Consider the following 18,732-nt stretch of genomic DNA (forward strand, 5'->3'; position numbering starts at 1 on the left):
GTTTCAGCCGAGTATCCGGCTCATCTCTAGTAATTTACCTCACTTGCCTAGTAACCATAGTAACGGGTGCGCGAGCTTTCGCGCTTACTGCTATGACGTGGAGCGCGAGGTGCACTCAACATTACGCTGCATGAATTTTTAATTAGCCTACACTAGTAACAGTTCATTTTGTTACGGTATGAACTTAATCCTAGGAAAAGTTAAAAAATAAAAAAAATAAAAATAAGACCTTTGTAACGAAATCCAAGACTTTGTATACCAAATTCAAGGCTATTAAGGCCTTAATTTTATTTTATCAAATTTAAGACTTTTTCAATGCTTTTAAGACCCCGCGGGTACCCTGCTAAGCATAATATCTAACAGAAGTACAATCCTAAAAATCGACGGTTGTGACCCAAAATCACTCAATCAAAAATAACTGTTAGTCTGAGGTGATCAAATGAATGGACCCAATCAAATCCAAAAAAACAAATTTGTCTAGGTCAAAGAAAAGGAAAGTCATACTCTGCATGAGCAGACGAAGGAAGTCGCTGTAGTGGTCTGGAAACTGGTAAAGCAGCAGTTCAGTCCAGTGCTTGCAGAAGATGTTGAAGGGCATGAGGACTTCTGCCTCAGGTTCCAGCCCACAGGTGCACAGAGCCTGATGGATGATTTCCATCAGCCGGCTACGCTCAGAGAACAGAGGCTGCGTCGCTGACAGCCACTGAGTCAAGTCGAACTAGAAGCACAGAACAGATTATTTAATTAAACTTTCAAAAGGGAAAAGTTGCAATCATGAGCTACACATTTTAGAGTAAAAAGTAGAGCAATCAAAGTCTCAGAGGGCCACAGGAAGAATCCAGCATAAATCTTTTACATTTAAATGAGACTGTTTTGATCCACCAGCTATTTCTGCACAAAACATTTCATTAACTACTCTGAGGGTTTTGATATGGCAATATGCTAATAAAATCCTGTTTAAGGATATGACAGCACTACTTCACATAATTATGAACAAAACAGTGAATTCTTCTCCCAACGAAGCAAAAAAAATCTCATTAAATGCAACTTGACTGACAAACATTTACAGCATTATTCAATGAAGGCGAATTACTTTTGTGAGGAGCATGAATATGACATCACCGCTGTCTGTGTGAAGGGTGTTGACCACTTCCTCGTACAGAGAGACCAGCTCTGCGGGAGAGGCGTTTGGGGTGAAGTATGGTGAGAGCAGGTTACATAAGTGCCTGTTGAGCAGGATGGTCTTCAGCATGTGTTTACATTCTGATCGGACGTCCCGAATGAAGACCTATAATCAAAGACACACTGCATTTAGTCTGTATTACATGAAACGGGTAAGACAGAGCTGTAAACATAAAACCACAGACACTTTGAGAAAAGATTCACGTAAAAAGAGACAAATAAATTCAATTTAAAGGAAAAATAATTTGACAAAACATCTCCAAGTTTTAAAATTAGGGGTTAAATAATGTAACATAACAATAAAGTTCTCCTGAACATCGGGTTGAAGACGATACCTGACCCAGGATCTCAATACAGGACGTGAAGAACTGGCGAGTGGGTGGATGTCTCTGTGTGTCCTCACACACAAAGGACACTATCTGATAGAATGCAGCGATGCCCACCTTCAGTATGCCAGGGGATGCATTTAGTTTGTAAGCATTAACCAAAGCCCTAAACAAGAAAACGTGATATTTACATTTAGTGACACAAATTTAGAAAGTGTAGAAAATGAGTTGAGTGGCTACTGACGTGATAAAGTTCTCTGTGTGCACGGCCGCTTCAGCCAGATTTTGAGGAGGAGCTTTGATTCCATCAGCCTGTAGCTGTTTAATATCACTCTTCAGGCACTGGATCTGATTTTGCATTGGATCCAGTTTGTGCATTCTTGAGTACTGCAATACACAACGAAAGGGAGAAAGAGCTCATGAGGAATGTAGGATTTTTGGGCAGTTGCCAATTTGCCAAAAGAAGACAAGATTATTTAGGGAGAGATAAAAGGAATGGGATTTGGACACAGGCCGGATTTGAACATCACAGTTCAGTGGGTCTGGAACATGCTTGTGCAAACTGCTAGGCCATGGCTCCGATAGGTCTGGATATTAAATTTGATTGTGACAAAACCAAAAATTACAGCACAAAACAAAACACAATTCCAGTGTTATTTTAGTATTAAATTTGATTGTGACAAAACCAAAAATTACAGCACAAAACAAAACACAATTCCAGTGTTATTTTTAGTATATATATATTACTATAGTTTTTATTAATATTTTGAATTATATATATATATATATATATATATATATATATATATATATATATATATATATATATATATATATACAGTCGTGCTCAAAAGTTTACATACCCCTTGCAGAATCTGCAAAATGTTAATTATTTTAAAAAATTATTTTAGTCAAAAATTAGCTGAATTTATAAAAATGACCAGTTCAAAAATTTACATACCCTTGATTCTTAATACTATGTGTGGTTACCTGATGATCCACATGTTTTGTGATGGTTGTTCATGAGTCTCTTGTTTGTCCTGAACAGTTAAACTGCCCAACATTCTTCAGAAAAATCCTTCAGGTCCTAAAAATTCTTCAGTTTTCCAACATCTTTTGCATATTTGAACCCTTTCCAGCAGTGACTGTGTGATTTTAAGATTCATCTTTTCCCACTGAACATCAAGATAAATTTTACTTCATTTGTCTTCCGGGAAACATGTGAGTATCTTCTGTAGCTTCCGATGGGCAGTACTAAATTAAAAAATTAGATATTTAAACAAAATAAGACAAATTTGGACATCTTCATCTTGTTCAAGTGTTTTCACCCCCCGGGCCTTAATGCATTGTGTTTCCTTCTGGAGCATCAGTGAATGTTTGAACCTTTTTTAATAGTTGAGTTTGAGTCCCTCAGTCGTCCTCAGTGTGAAAAGATGGATCTCAAAATCACACAGTCACTGCTGGAAAGGGTTCAAATATGGAAAAGAAGCTGGAAATCTAAAGAATTTTTAGGACCTGAAGGATTTTTCTGAAGAATGTTGGGCAGTTTAACTGTTCAGGACAAACAAGAGACTCATGAACAACCATCACAAAACATAAAAACAGTTGTGGATCATCAGGTAACCACACACAGTATTAAGAATCAAGGGTATGTTAATTTTTGAACTGGTCATTTTTATAAATTCAGCTATTTTTTGACTATATGTAAAAATCTTTTATGCAAAATATCTCATTCAGCACAGTGATACATAAAAAATAACACATTTTGCATGATCCCTCTTATTTTGTTAAAATAATTAACATTTTCCATATTCTGCAAGGGGTATGTAAACTTTTGAGCACGACTATCCCCAAGTTTCAGATTTATTACGTTTACATTTTTTAAATAAAATATTCATATTTAATGTTATTTCAAATTTATTTCAGTAGAGTGGTGGAACTATGATGCATTTTTGTAGGCCAAAATCAGGAAGCGAGTTAGCATTTTAGCACCTCTGGTTCTATCATCCCAAAGTCAATGGGTTTTTTTAATGGGTTTTTAGTTAAATGGCTAAAATAAGGTCTGTGGGGAACACAAGCTCAAGATACTTTCACGTTTTATTCTATGACATAAAATACATCAGTATTAACCTACCTCGTGATTTTTAAGCTGTTACATGTCTTGAAAATGATGGTTGCTAACAAGTGGCTAAATCGGACTACAGAGGCTGTCGTCGACATTAAACGTCATCACGCCGAACAGGTGAGCTCAGTCCGCTTTTACAGCCTCGTTATGCTTATAGCTGCTCTTAAACTTTTTGCTTTGGCTTTTTCCTTCTGGCTACTGCACTTAGGTCTCAAAATTCACAAATGTTGTGTTCATCTGTGAAAATTATCTTGATGGACAAAATGTGTAAATATCATAAACTTTTGTTGATCACAGAACATATTTTTTGTGATATACTTTGGGAAACTCCTATTGGGTTTTTGTCAAGGGAACCAGCGGGATGCTAATTGCCGATTGGCCTACAAAGTGACGTCATAGTTCCACCAGTCATCATGGATTGCTGAAACTTTGACATCATGCTGATACCTAGTGGTGTGGATGTATTATTATACAAAAAAGCTTTTAGTTACCATTGCCACTGTAGAAACGTGCTAACTGCAGTCTGTCATGATTAATTACACAAGCAAAAATGTCCAATAATATGGGGGTTACCATGATAAAGTGAATGGTGTTCAGCAGGTCATGTGATTACAACATGGTGCCCCCATTAGGTGACTCTCCATATACCATAAAACAAGGGTGCCCAATCCTGTTCCTGGAGATCTACCCACCTGCAGAGTTCAGATCCAACCCTGCTCCAACACACCTGTCTGTAATAATCAAGCGCTCCTGAAGATCTTAATTAGCTGCTTCAGTTGTGTTTGATCAGGGTTGGAGCTGAACTTTGCAGGAAGGTAGATCTCCAAGAACAGGATTAGCACTCTTGCCATAAAACAACTTTTCTTTGGCTCCTGAATATGACTGAAGTCTTCATCTCATGTGAGTATAATTGATTTTAAGGTAACACATTATTTTAGTGTCATTGTTACATATGTTACATGTAGTTACTATAGTAATAACTATAAATTATGAATAATTACATGCAACTAGCCCTAGCCCTAAACCAAACCAAACCCTAATCCTAACCCTATATTAAGTACATATAGTTACTTATTATTACTCAGTACTTAAAAGTATAATTACAGTGTAACAAAGACACCTTAAAATAAAGTGTTTCAAATGTACTAATTTCTTTATCTGTAAAACCTTTTAATGAGAAAAATAAATACTAAGTACACCGTACAGATAGGGCAGAGCAGAAAGACACAAAATGGCTGATATGTGCTCACCTTTACAGTGATATGCGCGGGTCCCTGGCAGGGCTGTCCGCCTTTGCCACGGCACTCTAACTGCATTGAGAGCTGGTCTTCTCGGTTCATGTAGAGCTGCGGCAACACCTCCAACAGTTCATTGTCTAAAGCGACCTGCTGTGTTTCTCGGACCGTTGCCAACCTGAGAAGAGGACACAGTCATGATTTACAACATCATTCAGCATATACGAAGATGCAAATACAGCAATACAGATTATCACTGAATAATTTGAGAGGCTCCAGTTATTAAATCACTGGAGACTTCATTAACATGCACTTACAGACTATATCTTATGTGAATTTTGATATTACTTTATCAGTCAATAAATGCTTCAAAACTACAGATTGAGTGCTCATGAGTCTCACTTGGCTTGATGTTGGAGCTTAGCAAGGTCTTCCTGAATTAAGGCAGTGGAGATTTTCTCATCAGACAGACTCTCAGTGGGAATGTCAGGCACTGGAGCTTTCATAGGCACGAGCAACAGCGCCCCCTGGGGGGCAACATGCTTTCTCAGGTGCGAGAGAATACGTTCCCTTGCTGTAAAATAGTTAAGGAATATATGATTTAGTGCAAAAAGTACAATCTGCTGTTCAATTAATCTGTACAGCAAACTGTGGCCTAAGATCTAAATATCCAAAAGCAAAAAATACATGTTAACATCTTTTTATTATACAAAATTATAACTTGAATATGGTGAAAAAGGACTTGTTGTGACATAAATGCAGCCCCTGTAAATTAAGTATAACTATGCCTGAAGCAAACAACTGAAGCATTCCCTACTGTAGCATTTTGACTGTTATAAATTAGAGAGTCCAGATAGATATCGGAGAATGATTATCAGTGGAAAGTGGGCTCAGTACCAGCCAGAGGATTGATGAAGTCAGTAAAGTAGGAGGAGTTGGTGTTCTGGGAATGTGCAGGTTCATTCTTGATCTTTGACCACAGACTGAGCACTTCCTGCAGCTCATGCTGGACTCGCTCAATGTCCACATGCTCCATCCACACCTCCTAAAGGTGAAGTGACACAAACCTGGCTTCAATTTATTTTTCATTATGTTTTGTCAAAATTTGATCAAATAAATGCACCCTTGGTGAGCACAAGACTTGACATTTTATAATTGGAAGGGATGTTTTAAATAACATATTCATTAAAAACAATCCACTAAATTCTTTTATGGCTCACAGTCCTCTTAAAGACCAAAACATTTCAGAATGCACTCTGCTAGATTCGAACAAACCCTCACCTGCTGGCGCTGCATGATTTTGGCTAGGCGATGGGTGTCATACTGCTTTGGCAAAGAGGGCAAATAAATTTCCTGCTTCTGAAGGTTTTCATCATCCAACCACAAAGCAAACACAGCGAAGAGCCTGAACAATAAGAGTTTGACATTTAAAAAATATATTTTCTATTCTAACATTATGGTTGATTGATGTGGCATCTCTTTACAAATAATGAAATCTAAAATTCTCAGACTTCATTTTGTAACTTCTGAGTAACACAAACAACATAGCAGGACTCACAGCTTGGAAACAATATCAAGTTTCTTTCTGATGTCAAATTTGAATTACTTAACACCCAATAGGACACTCAACTCAACTGTAAACAGAATAATGGATGTTTAGAGAATAAATCACTGGACATTACCGCACAAACTCAGTGTGCAGCTCAGGAGAGGTCATGTGCTGGGAGATGGGCGTCCCGGGGGTGAGCAAACCATCACTGGATTCACCTCTTGAGCAGGGCACTTTCAGAGCCTTGCTTGCAGCGTGGTGGAAGTCAGACACCTCAACCAGCCGCTGTCTGAGGCTCTTCAGCAAGGAGAGATGGGCCGCACTATGGAAATAACGCCTCCCAATACAACCTTTCACCTCCAGTCTGATGATGTCAGATAAAACAACAGAGACACGGGTTCAGAAATACCCACATATGCAGTTCACAACTAACAAATATTATACATTATTTTAATTAATATACAAAGCAAAGTGTAAAGATGATCAGGAACTTGACACAACATTATAAAAATAATAAATGCATAAAATATTGATATGAGCTGAAATTATTTCATTATGTTAAAGGAAAGAGAGTGTGAAGAGTCTGAAGTGTAAGTATTTCAGAGAGCTTTGTAATAAAAATTGATATTTTTCAAGTACAAAATAATCTTATATTTGACATTATGTTCAACACATTCTAGTCAAAAGAGAAGCGGTGTTCCTCAAAGAGCTGGAACAGTCTTATGAGTCATTAGTACTGCTAAAAGCTTGTAGTAAAATCTGGCGAAACATGAAATCATCAATAAGAAAGGAGTGCAAAAAGGGAAGTGAGGGGGAGGGAGGAGAAAAAGAAGGAAAGAGGAACAGTATGAACTGTTTCACTTGAATACAGCATGTACTCTGAATCCAACATGCGTTATGTAACAACTAGACTTTAGTGAACTGAAATAGAATGATGATATGTGTAAAGTTAGGAAGTCTTCACTTTAAAGGATTAGTTCACTTTCAAATAAAATTTTCCTGATAATTTACTCACCCCCATGTCATCCAAGATGTTCATGTCTTTCTTTCTTCAGTCGAAAAGAAATTAAGGTTTTTGATGCAAACATTCCAGGATTATTCTCCTTATAGTGGATTTCAATGGACTCCAAAAGGTTTAAGGTCAAAATTACAGTTTCAGTTCAGCTTCAAAGGGCTTTAAACGATACCAGACGAGGAATAAGGGTCTCATCTAGCGAAACAATCGGTCATTTTCGAAAAAAATTTAAATGTATATGCTTTATATAAAAAAATGTTCGCCTTCTAAGTGCCTCTGCCAAAACCACACTTTCATATTCTTCAAAAAACTTACGCCATATGTCCTACGCCTTCCCTATTCTACTTACGGAATGAACGCCGCGCCAGTTCCATTTTTTCCATAAGTAGAATAGGGAAGGCGTAGGACATACAGCGTAAGCTTTTTGAAGAATACGAAAGTGTGGTTTTGGCGGAAACACTTGGAAGGTGATCATTTGTTTATATAAAGCATATACATTTACATTTTTTTTGAAAATCATTTCGATAAGACCCTTATTCCTCGTCTGGTATCGTTTAAAGCCCTTTGAAGCTGCACTGAAACTGTCATTTTGACCTTCAACCTCCTGGAGGCCATTGAAGCCCACTATAAGGAGAATAATCCTGGAATGTTTTCATCAAAAACCTTCATTTCTTTTTGACTGAAGAAAGAAAGACATGAACATCTTGGATGACATGGGGGTGAGTAAATTAACAGGAAAATTTAATTTGAAAGTGAACTAATCCTTTAATGAGACAGATAATTCAAAACGTATAGGTACTAAAAAACTACAAATAGCAGTTATGTAAAGGATAGAATGTCTCCATGTTTAACGCACCCAAACTCTGGTCCAGGTTGACGGAGGTAAAGTTGGAGGAATTTCTGCCACACTAAAGGCAGGAGTGGATGATCTGCAGGGGTAGCTAAAGCTTGTTGAGCCCAGCGATAGATCATCAACCTCTGCAGGGATGGGACGACTTGAAGCTTGAGGCGCACCTGGGCTTTCTGACAGACCGAAAACAAATGGGCTAGTGAAACTGAATGTTTACTGCATGAATGTTTTTACACATTTAAATGTGTAAACATTTACAGGGACCTCAAACATTAACAGATGAATATCTATTATCTTTCCAGTCATTCATGATTAATGGATACATTGTTTTTTATTTTTATTTTTTTTAACTTATTTAAAAATGTCACCAATAAGACCCTCAAAGAAATACATAGGCAAACACGGGATATGAGTTAGGGGCGGGGGGGGGCTTGGAGTATATAATTATTATATACTTATAAGTATATAAGTACATATATACTATAAGTAGTATATATATATATATATATATATATATATATATATATATACACACACACACATTTTTTCCTCACATCCAATTTTTTTTCATCACTATGTCCCCTTAGGGCAGTGGCCTCAAACTCAGTTCCTGGAGGGTCACAGTTTTGCTCCAACCCTAATCAAACACACCTGATTCAGCTAATCAAGGTCTTCAGGATTACTAGAGACTTCCAAGCCGGTGTGAGTTGGAGCTAAACTGTGCAGAACTGTGGCTCTCCAGGAATTGAGTTTGAGACCACTGCCTTAGGGGCTTTGTAACGAAAGGAGTTTGCGAGTTTTACTCTAAAGACAACCTGCAAAGAGAAAAAACTGGACAATTTTAAACAATTTTAACATTCCCACATCATTACAGCTCAAAACAATCTCTTTGATGTGACTGCACATGCAAATAGTACTGGAGAGGAAAAGGTACGAGCAGAATGAAAGTGTACCTTCAGAGCCTGATCTGGAGTGTAAGCAGGGTTTGAGAGGAGCTCATGCTCCACACAACGTCGCAGCTGAGAGTCTTCCTCGAACATTGTCTCCATGTTTAGGACCAACCAAGCAAACCACACCTTGAGACAATAAAAACATGGAGAGGGACATGATGACATGACTAAAAGTAATTAGATCAAGATGCGCCGTATAAGTAATAACCTGCACATACCTCTCCTGTGAGAGAATTGCCCTCTATGAAGGATGGAGTAACATTTCCTGCCACTATCCAGCCCATTAGAGATGAAAGCAAACCTTTGTCTCCATGATAACCTAGGGCACTCTAAAAGCCAAAAAAAACACCACCATTTGTAAGTAATTTTCTTTATTTCAGCAATTTGTTAGAAGAAGGCTGTTTAAATCATCCAAGAATGAAAAACCTTGTGTTGTTGGTAGAGAAGTTTCTGGAGACATTCCTCTTGTTGGTGAAGGAATGCAGCACGACACAGGTGGTCCAGAAGGTAGAGAACAGCTCTGTCTCGATGCCAGAGGTTCTGTTCAGTTAAAACCTGAAGCCAGAACTCAAGAACAGCTACTGCACCAACACGCCCGGGCCTGGAGCTCTCCAGAATATGAGCCTGCAGGACAACAAGTTCTTCTCATGATCTTAGAAGATTTCAAGGTTTTTTATTTAAAATGAATTTTTTTTATTCATACACTACCGTTCAAAAGTTTGATCAAAAGTGATAGTAAAGACAATAATGTTAAAAAAGGATTTTTATTTTTTAAAAATTCAAAGAATTCTGAAAAAAAAAAAAAAAAAAATCAGCATATTAGACAGATTTCTGAAGGATCATGTGACACTGAAGCCTGGTAATTATGTAATTATGCTGAAAAAAAAATAAAAAATGCAACGGCCACCGCAGGAATAAATTACATTTTAAAATATATTAAAATTGAAAACAGTTACTTTCAGTTGCAATCATATTTCAAATATTTCTGTATTTAACTATATTTTTGATTAAATAAATGCAGCCTTGAGACTTCTTTCAAAAACATTAAAGAATCTTACCGACATCAAACATTTGAACAGCAGTGTATATTTTTTGGCAGAGTTGGATCGGCTAATGGAGGAAAAAGAGCAACAAGTGTCCAGTATAGATGGAAAATTCAACACATTTCAAAATCCTACCTGGATCACACTGTTTAGGAGTTTGATGTTCTCACATGTAGAGGTGCCAATCAGATGCTGGGCCACCTTCTGTGTGACCTGCTGGGTCACACCCTGAGTCCCACTATCCAGCTGCAAGAAGAGCTGAATACAGCTCAGAAACCTGATTCATATTAGGAGAAAAGCATTGGTCTTTCTTGCATAACAACAGCATTATTAAATCATTATTTATGCAGTTAAGTCTATAAAAAACAGAAAAGTCTGACAGCAAGTGAAAAATATTTCCCAATATCAACACAAATGTTCTTAACTGTTCATTCTTGAGCAGGTAGAACTGGCAGTGGTAGACCAGAGGAAGAATGTTTTCCAGTATGTGCACTACGGCTTTGAGATGACGGGACTGAACCAGAGTCTTCAGCAGAGATATTCCATCACTGCAAATCTTCTCCAAACTGTCATGAAAAACATTTAAAATTAATTCATGTTACTAGATTTGGATTTTCATCCAGACTGGAATATTATTGATGATGAATCAGTCCGTCGATGTTCACTACACTTCATCTGTTTGAAACAAGAGCTATAATATTCCTTCCAAACCTGTGCCCGATGGTTGTCATGTCGATAGCCAGAAAACAGCCAATGGGGATGCCCGCTTTGACTGCTTTGAACACTGGGTGCATGGTGGGAGAGTCTGTGATCTCAGGCACACTGGGGGCGCTGGAGGAGGGAAGCGGGCACCAGGCATCCTGAGGACTTCTTTCATTGGCATGGAGCTTTAGCCTCAGAACCAGGTCCCAGGCCCACTGGTTAAAGGAGGATTCTGGAGTCTGGCCAAGCCGCACCACGTTAGCCAGGTATGACACCTGCAGAAAGTTATCATGCAGCAAATGTGAGCTGGTAACAGTACAAACGTTTGGCACAAGGAAGAAATGTTCATTTTTTGAGGGAAATTGTTAACAATCAACTTTAAAGGTGCTACAGAGGATGTTTTCGTCGACTGAGAATCCAAAGACTGTTAGTGAGTTTTTGAAATGAGCGCATGCGTAAGAACAGCCCCCCTCCTTCACAGCTCATTTCGAGGGAACGCCTCCCAAAACTCGTGCACGAGTATTGGAACACGAGTGTTTACCACTGGCATTCGCTGTGTCGTGTTAGTGGATTCATTATGTCGGACTCACCGCAGGTAACTCATAATCTGCAGTTGTTACTCCTGTCTCCTGACAAAAACATTGCATGCGGCGCCTGTGGAGTGTGGAAAGTTACTGGAGCGCGCAGCTGCGCACGTCTCTCACAAGGAACAGTGATTGACAAGCCAGAGGGCCAATCGTTTACGCGAACATCGCGTAAACGATTGGCTGATGTTTTTAAGGCCCTACCTCGTGCACAGATGATGTACATTAATATTATTCCTTTCAGTGCACCTATAAATAGTCTTTTATCAGTTAGTAAAGACAGTTTCAAGTAATATTGCAAAAATATATAAAACAAAACATCCTCTTTAGCACCTTTAAGTGGCTGATTCAACTTTTGGCTTTCATTTGTGCTGATGAATGGAGGTGAACCACTGCAAACTAGACATTTTACATAGACTGATATGGTCTGCATAACTCTCCAAAAACAAAGCCATAAGATATACAACACTGTCCTTTAAAAATGTTGAGGAAGCTTATTAATCTGCAGTAGTCAATGAATGACAATCAGTGTTGAATAATAGGCAGGATATGTAGCCTCATAATTTCATACCTGTTTGATGCCTTCTGAGAGTATGCCACCATATGGCTTGTCTGTGAGATATTTTTGATATGCCTCAATCACCAACAGGGCGACTTCGTTGTGCAAGGACGCTGGTAGAATGAGGCAACCATTCTGTGGACAAGACAGAAAGTTTTTACTGTAAATACATAGAACACTTATTAAAAAACACAAAATAGCATAAATAATGGCAAGATTAATCACATTAGTCCAATTAATTTATATCAGGCCTATAAAAGACTCATCAGGGAATATCAAAATTTGGCACAAAAGTACAATCATTGTTTTTTGTATTATGTTCCTTTCTCGGCTTCAATTGAGAAAGCAGACATATTTTATGATGATGAATTAGCACTTATCTTTCAATAATCATAAGTAAGACTCACAGGCTGAAATCCCCAGTTGAGGCCCTCGAGTATGATGCAGGCTAATCTGTTCTCCACAGCAGTGAGATTGAAGTTCAACAGCCAATCTCGGATCAACCCCACCTCAGCTTGAGCTGGCATCCACAAGTGCAAAGGCAACTCCTTAAACAGGTAGAGTGACACCTGGACAGACAATCATAATTAGGGCAAATTACAGCTTATATCAGTATTTGCAGATGAAAGACAATACAAAAACGTACATTTTGTTCTGTTCTGAATGCATATTTAGAAGAGTGTTACATGCTCAACTGTCAATCAGTCTCTGATCATCCAGTTACTACAAAAATCAGAAATGTATTGAAGGATGCTGTCTATCACTCACCATGCCCACTTTCTCTATGGTCTCTCTTAGTCTTTCCAACAGTACAGAGATGATGTGAGGGTGGGCAGTTGCTACAGCTGCCAACAACTCCCGCCCAACTTTAGAGAAGATCTCACGGGTGGCAATACTAACATAGGATACCTAGAGCAAAAAGTAATCACACATTTATTGCATTTATAACATCTGGATGATGTCAATATCAGAATTTTTTTTTTTTTTTGCCTTCAGTAAAAAATGTTGTGAGGGAAAAAATAAAGTTAAATCACCTCATATATCTCTAGCACTATGTTCCTGACAAACTCAGGGTCTACGTCGGTGCGTCTGGGCTGGGCCATGTGTGCAAACGTTGTCAAAAGGCAGATTCCATCCGAGCTGTTTATCTCCGACAGCCAGTGCTGAAACTTTTCCTGGTGGCTTGGTTCTGGATGCAGATAAACACACAATAAGCGTTTTTGCTCAAACCAGTAGTACTCAACCAGGGGACTGGCACCCACTAGGGGGCCTTAGTACACTTCCAAGGGGGGCCGCAGATGGCTTAAAGGATTAGTTCACCGAAAAATGAAATTTAGCTTAAGATACCGCTCGGATTTCATCAAAAATAAGGTCTTATGGGTTTGGAACGACATGAGGGTGAGTAATTAATGACAGAAATTTCATTTTTGGATGAACTAACCCTTTAAAATCATCAAAATAAGCTAAAAAAAAAATTAAACATGTAAGCTGACATTTTTTATTTTAATTATACACAAATATATGGGGGGGGGGGGGGGGCATTGTCTTTGACAATAGAAGGCCTTAGAGGCAGAAAGGTTGCCAACCACTGCTCTAAACTATTCTCTTGTGATTTTCTAGCATCAGATGTGCTTGGCGTCTCACCTCTGAGTCCCTGGATACAGTCCTCAGCACTCAAACTACAGCTAAGCTTCTCCAAACCATCCATCTCTGCACACTGCATAATGTAGAAGATCTTCCACAGCATGGAGCTGGATAACGTGCCATACGGCATTTCAGACATGAACAGCCATATGCCTAGTCTGTAAACCAATAAACAGTTAGTTAAATAGACACTGCTTCAGGAAGTGATGCACATGGGGTAAAGTTTTGCTTTAGCAAACATAAAGAGGAGACAGGAAATTATTTGTCGAGAGAGGGGACAGTGTGTTCAGGGCAAAATGTAGGCCAGATTCCAACCTACTTCTCCCATATAAGCACCAAAACTTAATGTCCGTAGCATGTGCAATAATAGTTAGACTCCGGTATTATTCTATACCTCTTGGCCTTGAGCACATGAAGCACTGCTCTCAGGAAGAGATGGTCAAACTCCACTTGCAGCTTCTCCATTGAAAATGACTGTTCCTGCATTGTGGTTCTACTCACACCTGTCAGGCTGATGTACTGCGCCCAGTGGTCACTAACATAACTGAGTGTCATCCTGGAAAGAAGGAAAGAACATGGACATAAAAGTCAGTAATGATTAAAAGACTCTATAGATTAACTATATGAAACTACCTGAAAAATACCTGACTGCAAACCTGCTAAATAATTTCTAAAAATAATTAATAATTATAGTAACAATAGTAATTTAAAACAATATTGGTAGTTTGTCAGGATTACTAAGGTATGAAAGCTTTCTATAGTATGAAATGAAAAACTGAATTGAAATAATAAAGCTTACGAACCTAATCATATAACCAATCCTCTTCACAAATTGGCGATAACGTGCTCTGTTGTAGGTCTGCAAGCCAACAGCGAGCAGTTCGACCAATGAAGATGCAAATGCAAATATTTTCATCATCTTTTGACTGGTGGTGGCTTGAGGCTGATAGTCCCCTATTGGCAAGAATAACAGGTAAACTTATCAGTATGAAAAATGTCAACTTTAATATACAAATAACCGTCTAAAGATTTGTAAGTCTTAAGGGAAATACATGCTATACGTTTTTTTCCATTTCGTATCCCCATTCTCTTCCAATATATAGACATAAATGGACATTTTTCAGTATTTCTCCATTTGTGTTCTATGGAAAGTCATACAGGTTTGAGTAAATTATGACAGAATTTGCATTTCTGTGTGAACTATCCTTTTAATAGCAAGTGAATACTATACAATCTAATGACGAGTTAATTAATGAAGAGAACCAGACATAGACTGAATATTGCATGGCTGTCTCAGCTCATTTATGGGATATGATGAGAGTCTTACCTTTAGAGCAGATTCCCAGTAAGTGTTTGAAGAGCTCATCAAAGGGAAACTGAGAGAACAGAGAAACCAGATCATCCTCAGACAGCAGCATCCAGCTTGTTTCTGGGTCTTCATCCTGAGAGAGTTCACAAGAGTGTTACAATAGACATCACATGGTAGTATAGTGTACAGTCATAACAAGCACAACAAAAGGTTTTGTTGGTACTTAGATAAGAGACACAAAAGTCAAAAGTCAAATTAAAAGTTATAATAATAATAATAATTGATTCCTGATGACAATATATGCAGTGAGGTCAAAAGATCTGAAACCATTAGCAAAAAAAAAAAAAAGTTTCTGTTTTTCATTTTAATATTTTAATACAAATCAGCATAACAATACGAGTTCAGACATTCTCTTATAGAGCACTGACAGGATGGACCTCCTCACCTCCTCTCCACCCTCATCCACTAGAGTCCAGTTACCAGATGCAGGTCCTGTAAGACTATTGTTGCCCTTCACATCGCTGGGCTTCATGTGTCCCAGGAAATCTGCACGGTGCCTGCATGTCACACACACATCTCCATATTCAATCAAATGAATAATGCAAAGCCAAATTCTTTGTCTCCAGTTTGTGCTTTTAGTTATAACAGTTTTAAACAAAAGAAGCAGCTTTTCGAGTCAAACTATAACAATGGCAATAACACAGACAATAATACAGATGATATAAAAACAAAATTCAATGGATCGTGAGCTCAATTTCCAGTAAACCTAATCTTTACCTCGCTGGAGACATGAGGATAGCCAGAGCCTGCATGAAATGATACACTCCAGATGGGTTATCCAATACTTTGATCTATCGAAGGAAAGTGGATGCAATGACTATTATAAGACAAGCAGATATTTGAGATTTTTTTAAATATATATTTTTAATTTTCCCCATTAACATTTACTCATTGTCATTGTTACAGATGATCTGAGTCACACATCAAGCTTCAGTACCTGTAAGAATGGCACAGCCCATTTCCCCACACCTGCCGGGCAGCAGAGCAGGTGGTTTAGGATGAAGAGATGATCTCCTCTAGAACCAACCTGATGCAGCACAGACACCTGGATGGAGAAAAGCTTGTGTTTCATCATAGGTCGTGAACTCAGATCCTTTTACCTCTGGAGTAATGTAAGGGTATTAGTATTGCCAGTTAAACTTGAATTTAATAAACTGAAAGACATCAGAATAAAAATAGTTCCTATACATTTCCTATACAAATATATATTTCATATGAATGTAATATGTGACCCTGCCTTGGACCACAAAACCAGTCATAAGTCGCATGGGTATATTTGTAGCAATAGCCATAAATACATTGTATGGGTCAAAATTATTGATTTTCCTTTTATGCCAAAAATCATTAGGATATTAAAGGTGATAGAGAGGATTTTTTCGTCGACTGAGAATCAAAAGACTGAGTTTTTGAAATGAGCGCATGCGTAAGAACAACCCCCCTCCTTTACAGCTCATTTCAAAGGAACGCCTCCCAAAACTCGTACACGAGTATTGGAAAACGAGTGTTTACCACCGGCATTCGCTGTGTTGTGTTAGTGGATTCATTATGTCGGACTCACCGCAGGTAACTCATAATCTGCTGTTGTTATTCCTGTCTCCTGACAAAAACATTGCATGCAGCGCCTGTGGAGTGTGGAAAGTTACTGGAGAGCGCAGCCGTGCTCGTCTCTCACAAGGAGCGTCATGGCAGTGATTGACAAGCCAGAGGGCCAATCGTTTACGCGATGATCGCGTAAACGATTAGCTGATGTTTTTAAGGCCCTACCTCGTGCACAGATGATGTATATTAATATTATTACTTTCAGTGCATCTAATAAATAGTCTTTTATCAGTTAGTAAAGACAGTTTCAAGTAATATTGCAAAAATGTATAAAACAAAACATCCTCTTTAGCACCTTTAAGTAAAGATCATGTTACATGCAGATATTTTGTACCGTAAATATATCAAAAATTTATTTTTGAGAGTGGATATGCATTGTTAAGGACTTATTTTGGACAATTTTAAAGATGATTTACTCAATATTTTGATTTTTTTGCACCCTCAGATTCCAGATTTTCAAATAGTTGTATACTAACAAACCATACATCAATGGAAAGCTTATTTATTCAGCTTTGATGTATAAATCTCAATTTCAAAAAAATCAAAAAATCTACAAAATTGATTCTTATGACTGGTTTTGTGGTCCAGGGTCACATATTACAAATAATTTGTAGCTACTTTTTCAGAATGTTCCTCATAAGAAAACAGAATGATGAATATTATGATCTCATGTTATCTCATGTTATCTTGACTATTTTTTTTTAGTTCATTAGCTGGTGTTTGGGGGTCTTTACCAGCCTCTGAAGCCAAAGATGGATGTCAGCCTGAAACTGAGAGTCATCTAGGACCCGTCGGGTGAAGATGAACAGCACACTGATGCTCTCCTTCAGCGGTTGCAAAGAGGAGGGCTGAGACTTTGGACTCACTAAGAAGTTCAATACAAAAATCAATAGACAGCATGACATTGAAAATCATGGACAGAACTACTTTCTGCAGTAATCCTATGCTTTTTCAATGGTCAGTAGGACCAGACACAATAATAGAGAAGAAAGTTGTCAGTTCTGGTCATCCAATCTTTGAATAAAAGTGTCTGCTAAATACATAAACAGTGAACAAGCAAAATCCAACAAGAATTGCATTTAATATGCCTGATCAAACATTTTTTACAGTTGACAGAGATTGATGTTTTGTCAAACCAAACAACCTGTGTTAACTGTTAAAGTATTTCAGATGATACTCCTTAGCAAACAGTGTAAACTAACCAATTATTTGTGTCTAGTATACAGTCTAGACTTATCAGTATGAACTTGCCTGTGCTTGTATCTTGTACAGCCACACTCTTGGTGGTGGGGTTACTGCTAAGCAAGCGGTAGAGATAAGACTCCACTTGCAGACGGGACAGGATGGAGGTGTATGAGTGCAGGGCCACTGTCTGATGGAGTATTTCTGCTTTTGCAGAAAACAGATGCTTCAGCTCAGCTAATGCTGCTTCGTTCAGAGTCACCTGCTGATAGCAGTGGTAGCCAAATACCTTGTTCTGGTCAGCACACACACCCTGTAAAGCAAACAGGTGTTTGTGATCAATAAAAAAAAGACTAATGCAGTGCATTTTATGGTAAATACATAGTTGAGACTTAAACAAACAGCTGGGTTTACAGTTTTGATAAGGACACATCATAAAACTTAATTAGATTAGAGATCACGCTACCAGTCAGCAAAAAAAATATACAGCTGATCAGGGTTGTTCACCATTTAGAATGGAACTGAATGCATTCCTGAATTTGAAACATGATGCAGAATCACAATTAAAATTTGAATGTAAGGAAGTAGAATTAAAATGAACTGAAATTCATACTGCTTTAATTACTGAATAAAGGCAATTTTGCCCAAACTTTGAATATCAGTTGACAATGTTTTTTTTTTTTTTTTTTTTTTTAAGTTTGTCTTGTAATTTGAAGGTTTATAGGCTTTAAAATATAACTATATTTAGATATGACAGACAGACGGTCTAGACATACAGACAAACAGATATATAGATTAGGGTGACCAAACGTCCTGTT

At 38.0% G+C, this 18,732-nt stretch overlaps 1 protein-coding gene across 1 annotated transcript in view; it reads right to left on the reverse strand.

The window, feature by feature from the left end:
• epg5 (ectopic P-granules autophagy protein 5 homolog (C. elegans)) overlaps nucleotides 1-18,732 on the reverse strand; it is a 39,150-nt gene that overhangs the window by 18,618 nt on the left and 1,800 nt on the right. The window contains exons 3-31 of the mRNA XM_048188261.1: nucleotides 17,984-18,227; nucleotides 17,467-17,597; nucleotides 16,071-16,178; nucleotides 15,851-15,924; nucleotides 15,519-15,630; nucleotides 15,092-15,206; nucleotides 14,568-14,718; nucleotides 14,159-14,320; nucleotides 13,765-13,922; nucleotides 13,155-13,309; nucleotides 12,889-13,029; nucleotides 12,528-12,689; nucleotides 12,133-12,255; nucleotides 10,987-11,252; nucleotides 10,701-10,841; nucleotides 10,411-10,552; nucleotides 9,659-9,856; nucleotides 9,451-9,561; nucleotides 9,236-9,358; nucleotides 8,289-8,455; nucleotides 6,551-6,781; nucleotides 6,150-6,273; nucleotides 5,766-5,913; nucleotides 5,271-5,442; nucleotides 4,884-5,046; nucleotides 1,753-1,895; nucleotides 1,518-1,674; nucleotides 1,094-1,288; nucleotides 505-718 (exon numbers count right to left, since the gene is read on the reverse strand). Of these exons, the coding sequence (XP_048044218.1) occupies nucleotides 505-718; nucleotides 1,094-1,288; nucleotides 1,518-1,674; nucleotides 1,753-1,895; nucleotides 4,884-5,046; nucleotides 5,271-5,442; nucleotides 5,766-5,913; nucleotides 6,150-6,273; nucleotides 6,551-6,781; nucleotides 8,289-8,455; nucleotides 9,236-9,358; nucleotides 9,451-9,561; nucleotides 9,659-9,856; nucleotides 10,411-10,552; nucleotides 10,701-10,841; nucleotides 10,987-11,252; nucleotides 12,133-12,255; nucleotides 12,528-12,689; nucleotides 12,889-13,029; nucleotides 13,155-13,309; nucleotides 13,765-13,922; nucleotides 14,159-14,320; nucleotides 14,568-14,718; nucleotides 15,092-15,206; nucleotides 15,519-15,630; nucleotides 15,851-15,924; nucleotides 16,071-16,178; nucleotides 17,467-17,597; nucleotides 17,984-18,227 (4,531 nt within the window). The remainder of the gene's footprint in view (nucleotides 1-504; nucleotides 719-1,093; nucleotides 1,289-1,517; nucleotides 1,675-1,752; nucleotides 1,896-4,883; nucleotides 5,047-5,270; nucleotides 5,443-5,765; nucleotides 5,914-6,149; nucleotides 6,274-6,550; nucleotides 6,782-8,288; nucleotides 8,456-9,235; nucleotides 9,359-9,450; nucleotides 9,562-9,658; nucleotides 9,857-10,410; nucleotides 10,553-10,700; nucleotides 10,842-10,986; nucleotides 11,253-12,132; nucleotides 12,256-12,527; nucleotides 12,690-12,888; nucleotides 13,030-13,154; nucleotides 13,310-13,764; nucleotides 13,923-14,158; nucleotides 14,321-14,567; nucleotides 14,719-15,091; nucleotides 15,207-15,518; nucleotides 15,631-15,850; nucleotides 15,925-16,070; nucleotides 16,179-17,466; nucleotides 17,598-17,983; nucleotides 18,228-18,732) is intronic.

Source organism: Megalobrama amblycephala, linkage group LG4 (genome assembly GCF_018812025.1).
Source record: "Megalobrama amblycephala isolate DHTTF-2021 linkage group LG4, ASM1881202v1, whole genome shotgun sequence".
Taxonomy (NCBI): Eukaryota; Metazoa; Chordata; class Actinopteri; order Cypriniformes; family Xenocyprididae; genus Megalobrama; species Megalobrama amblycephala.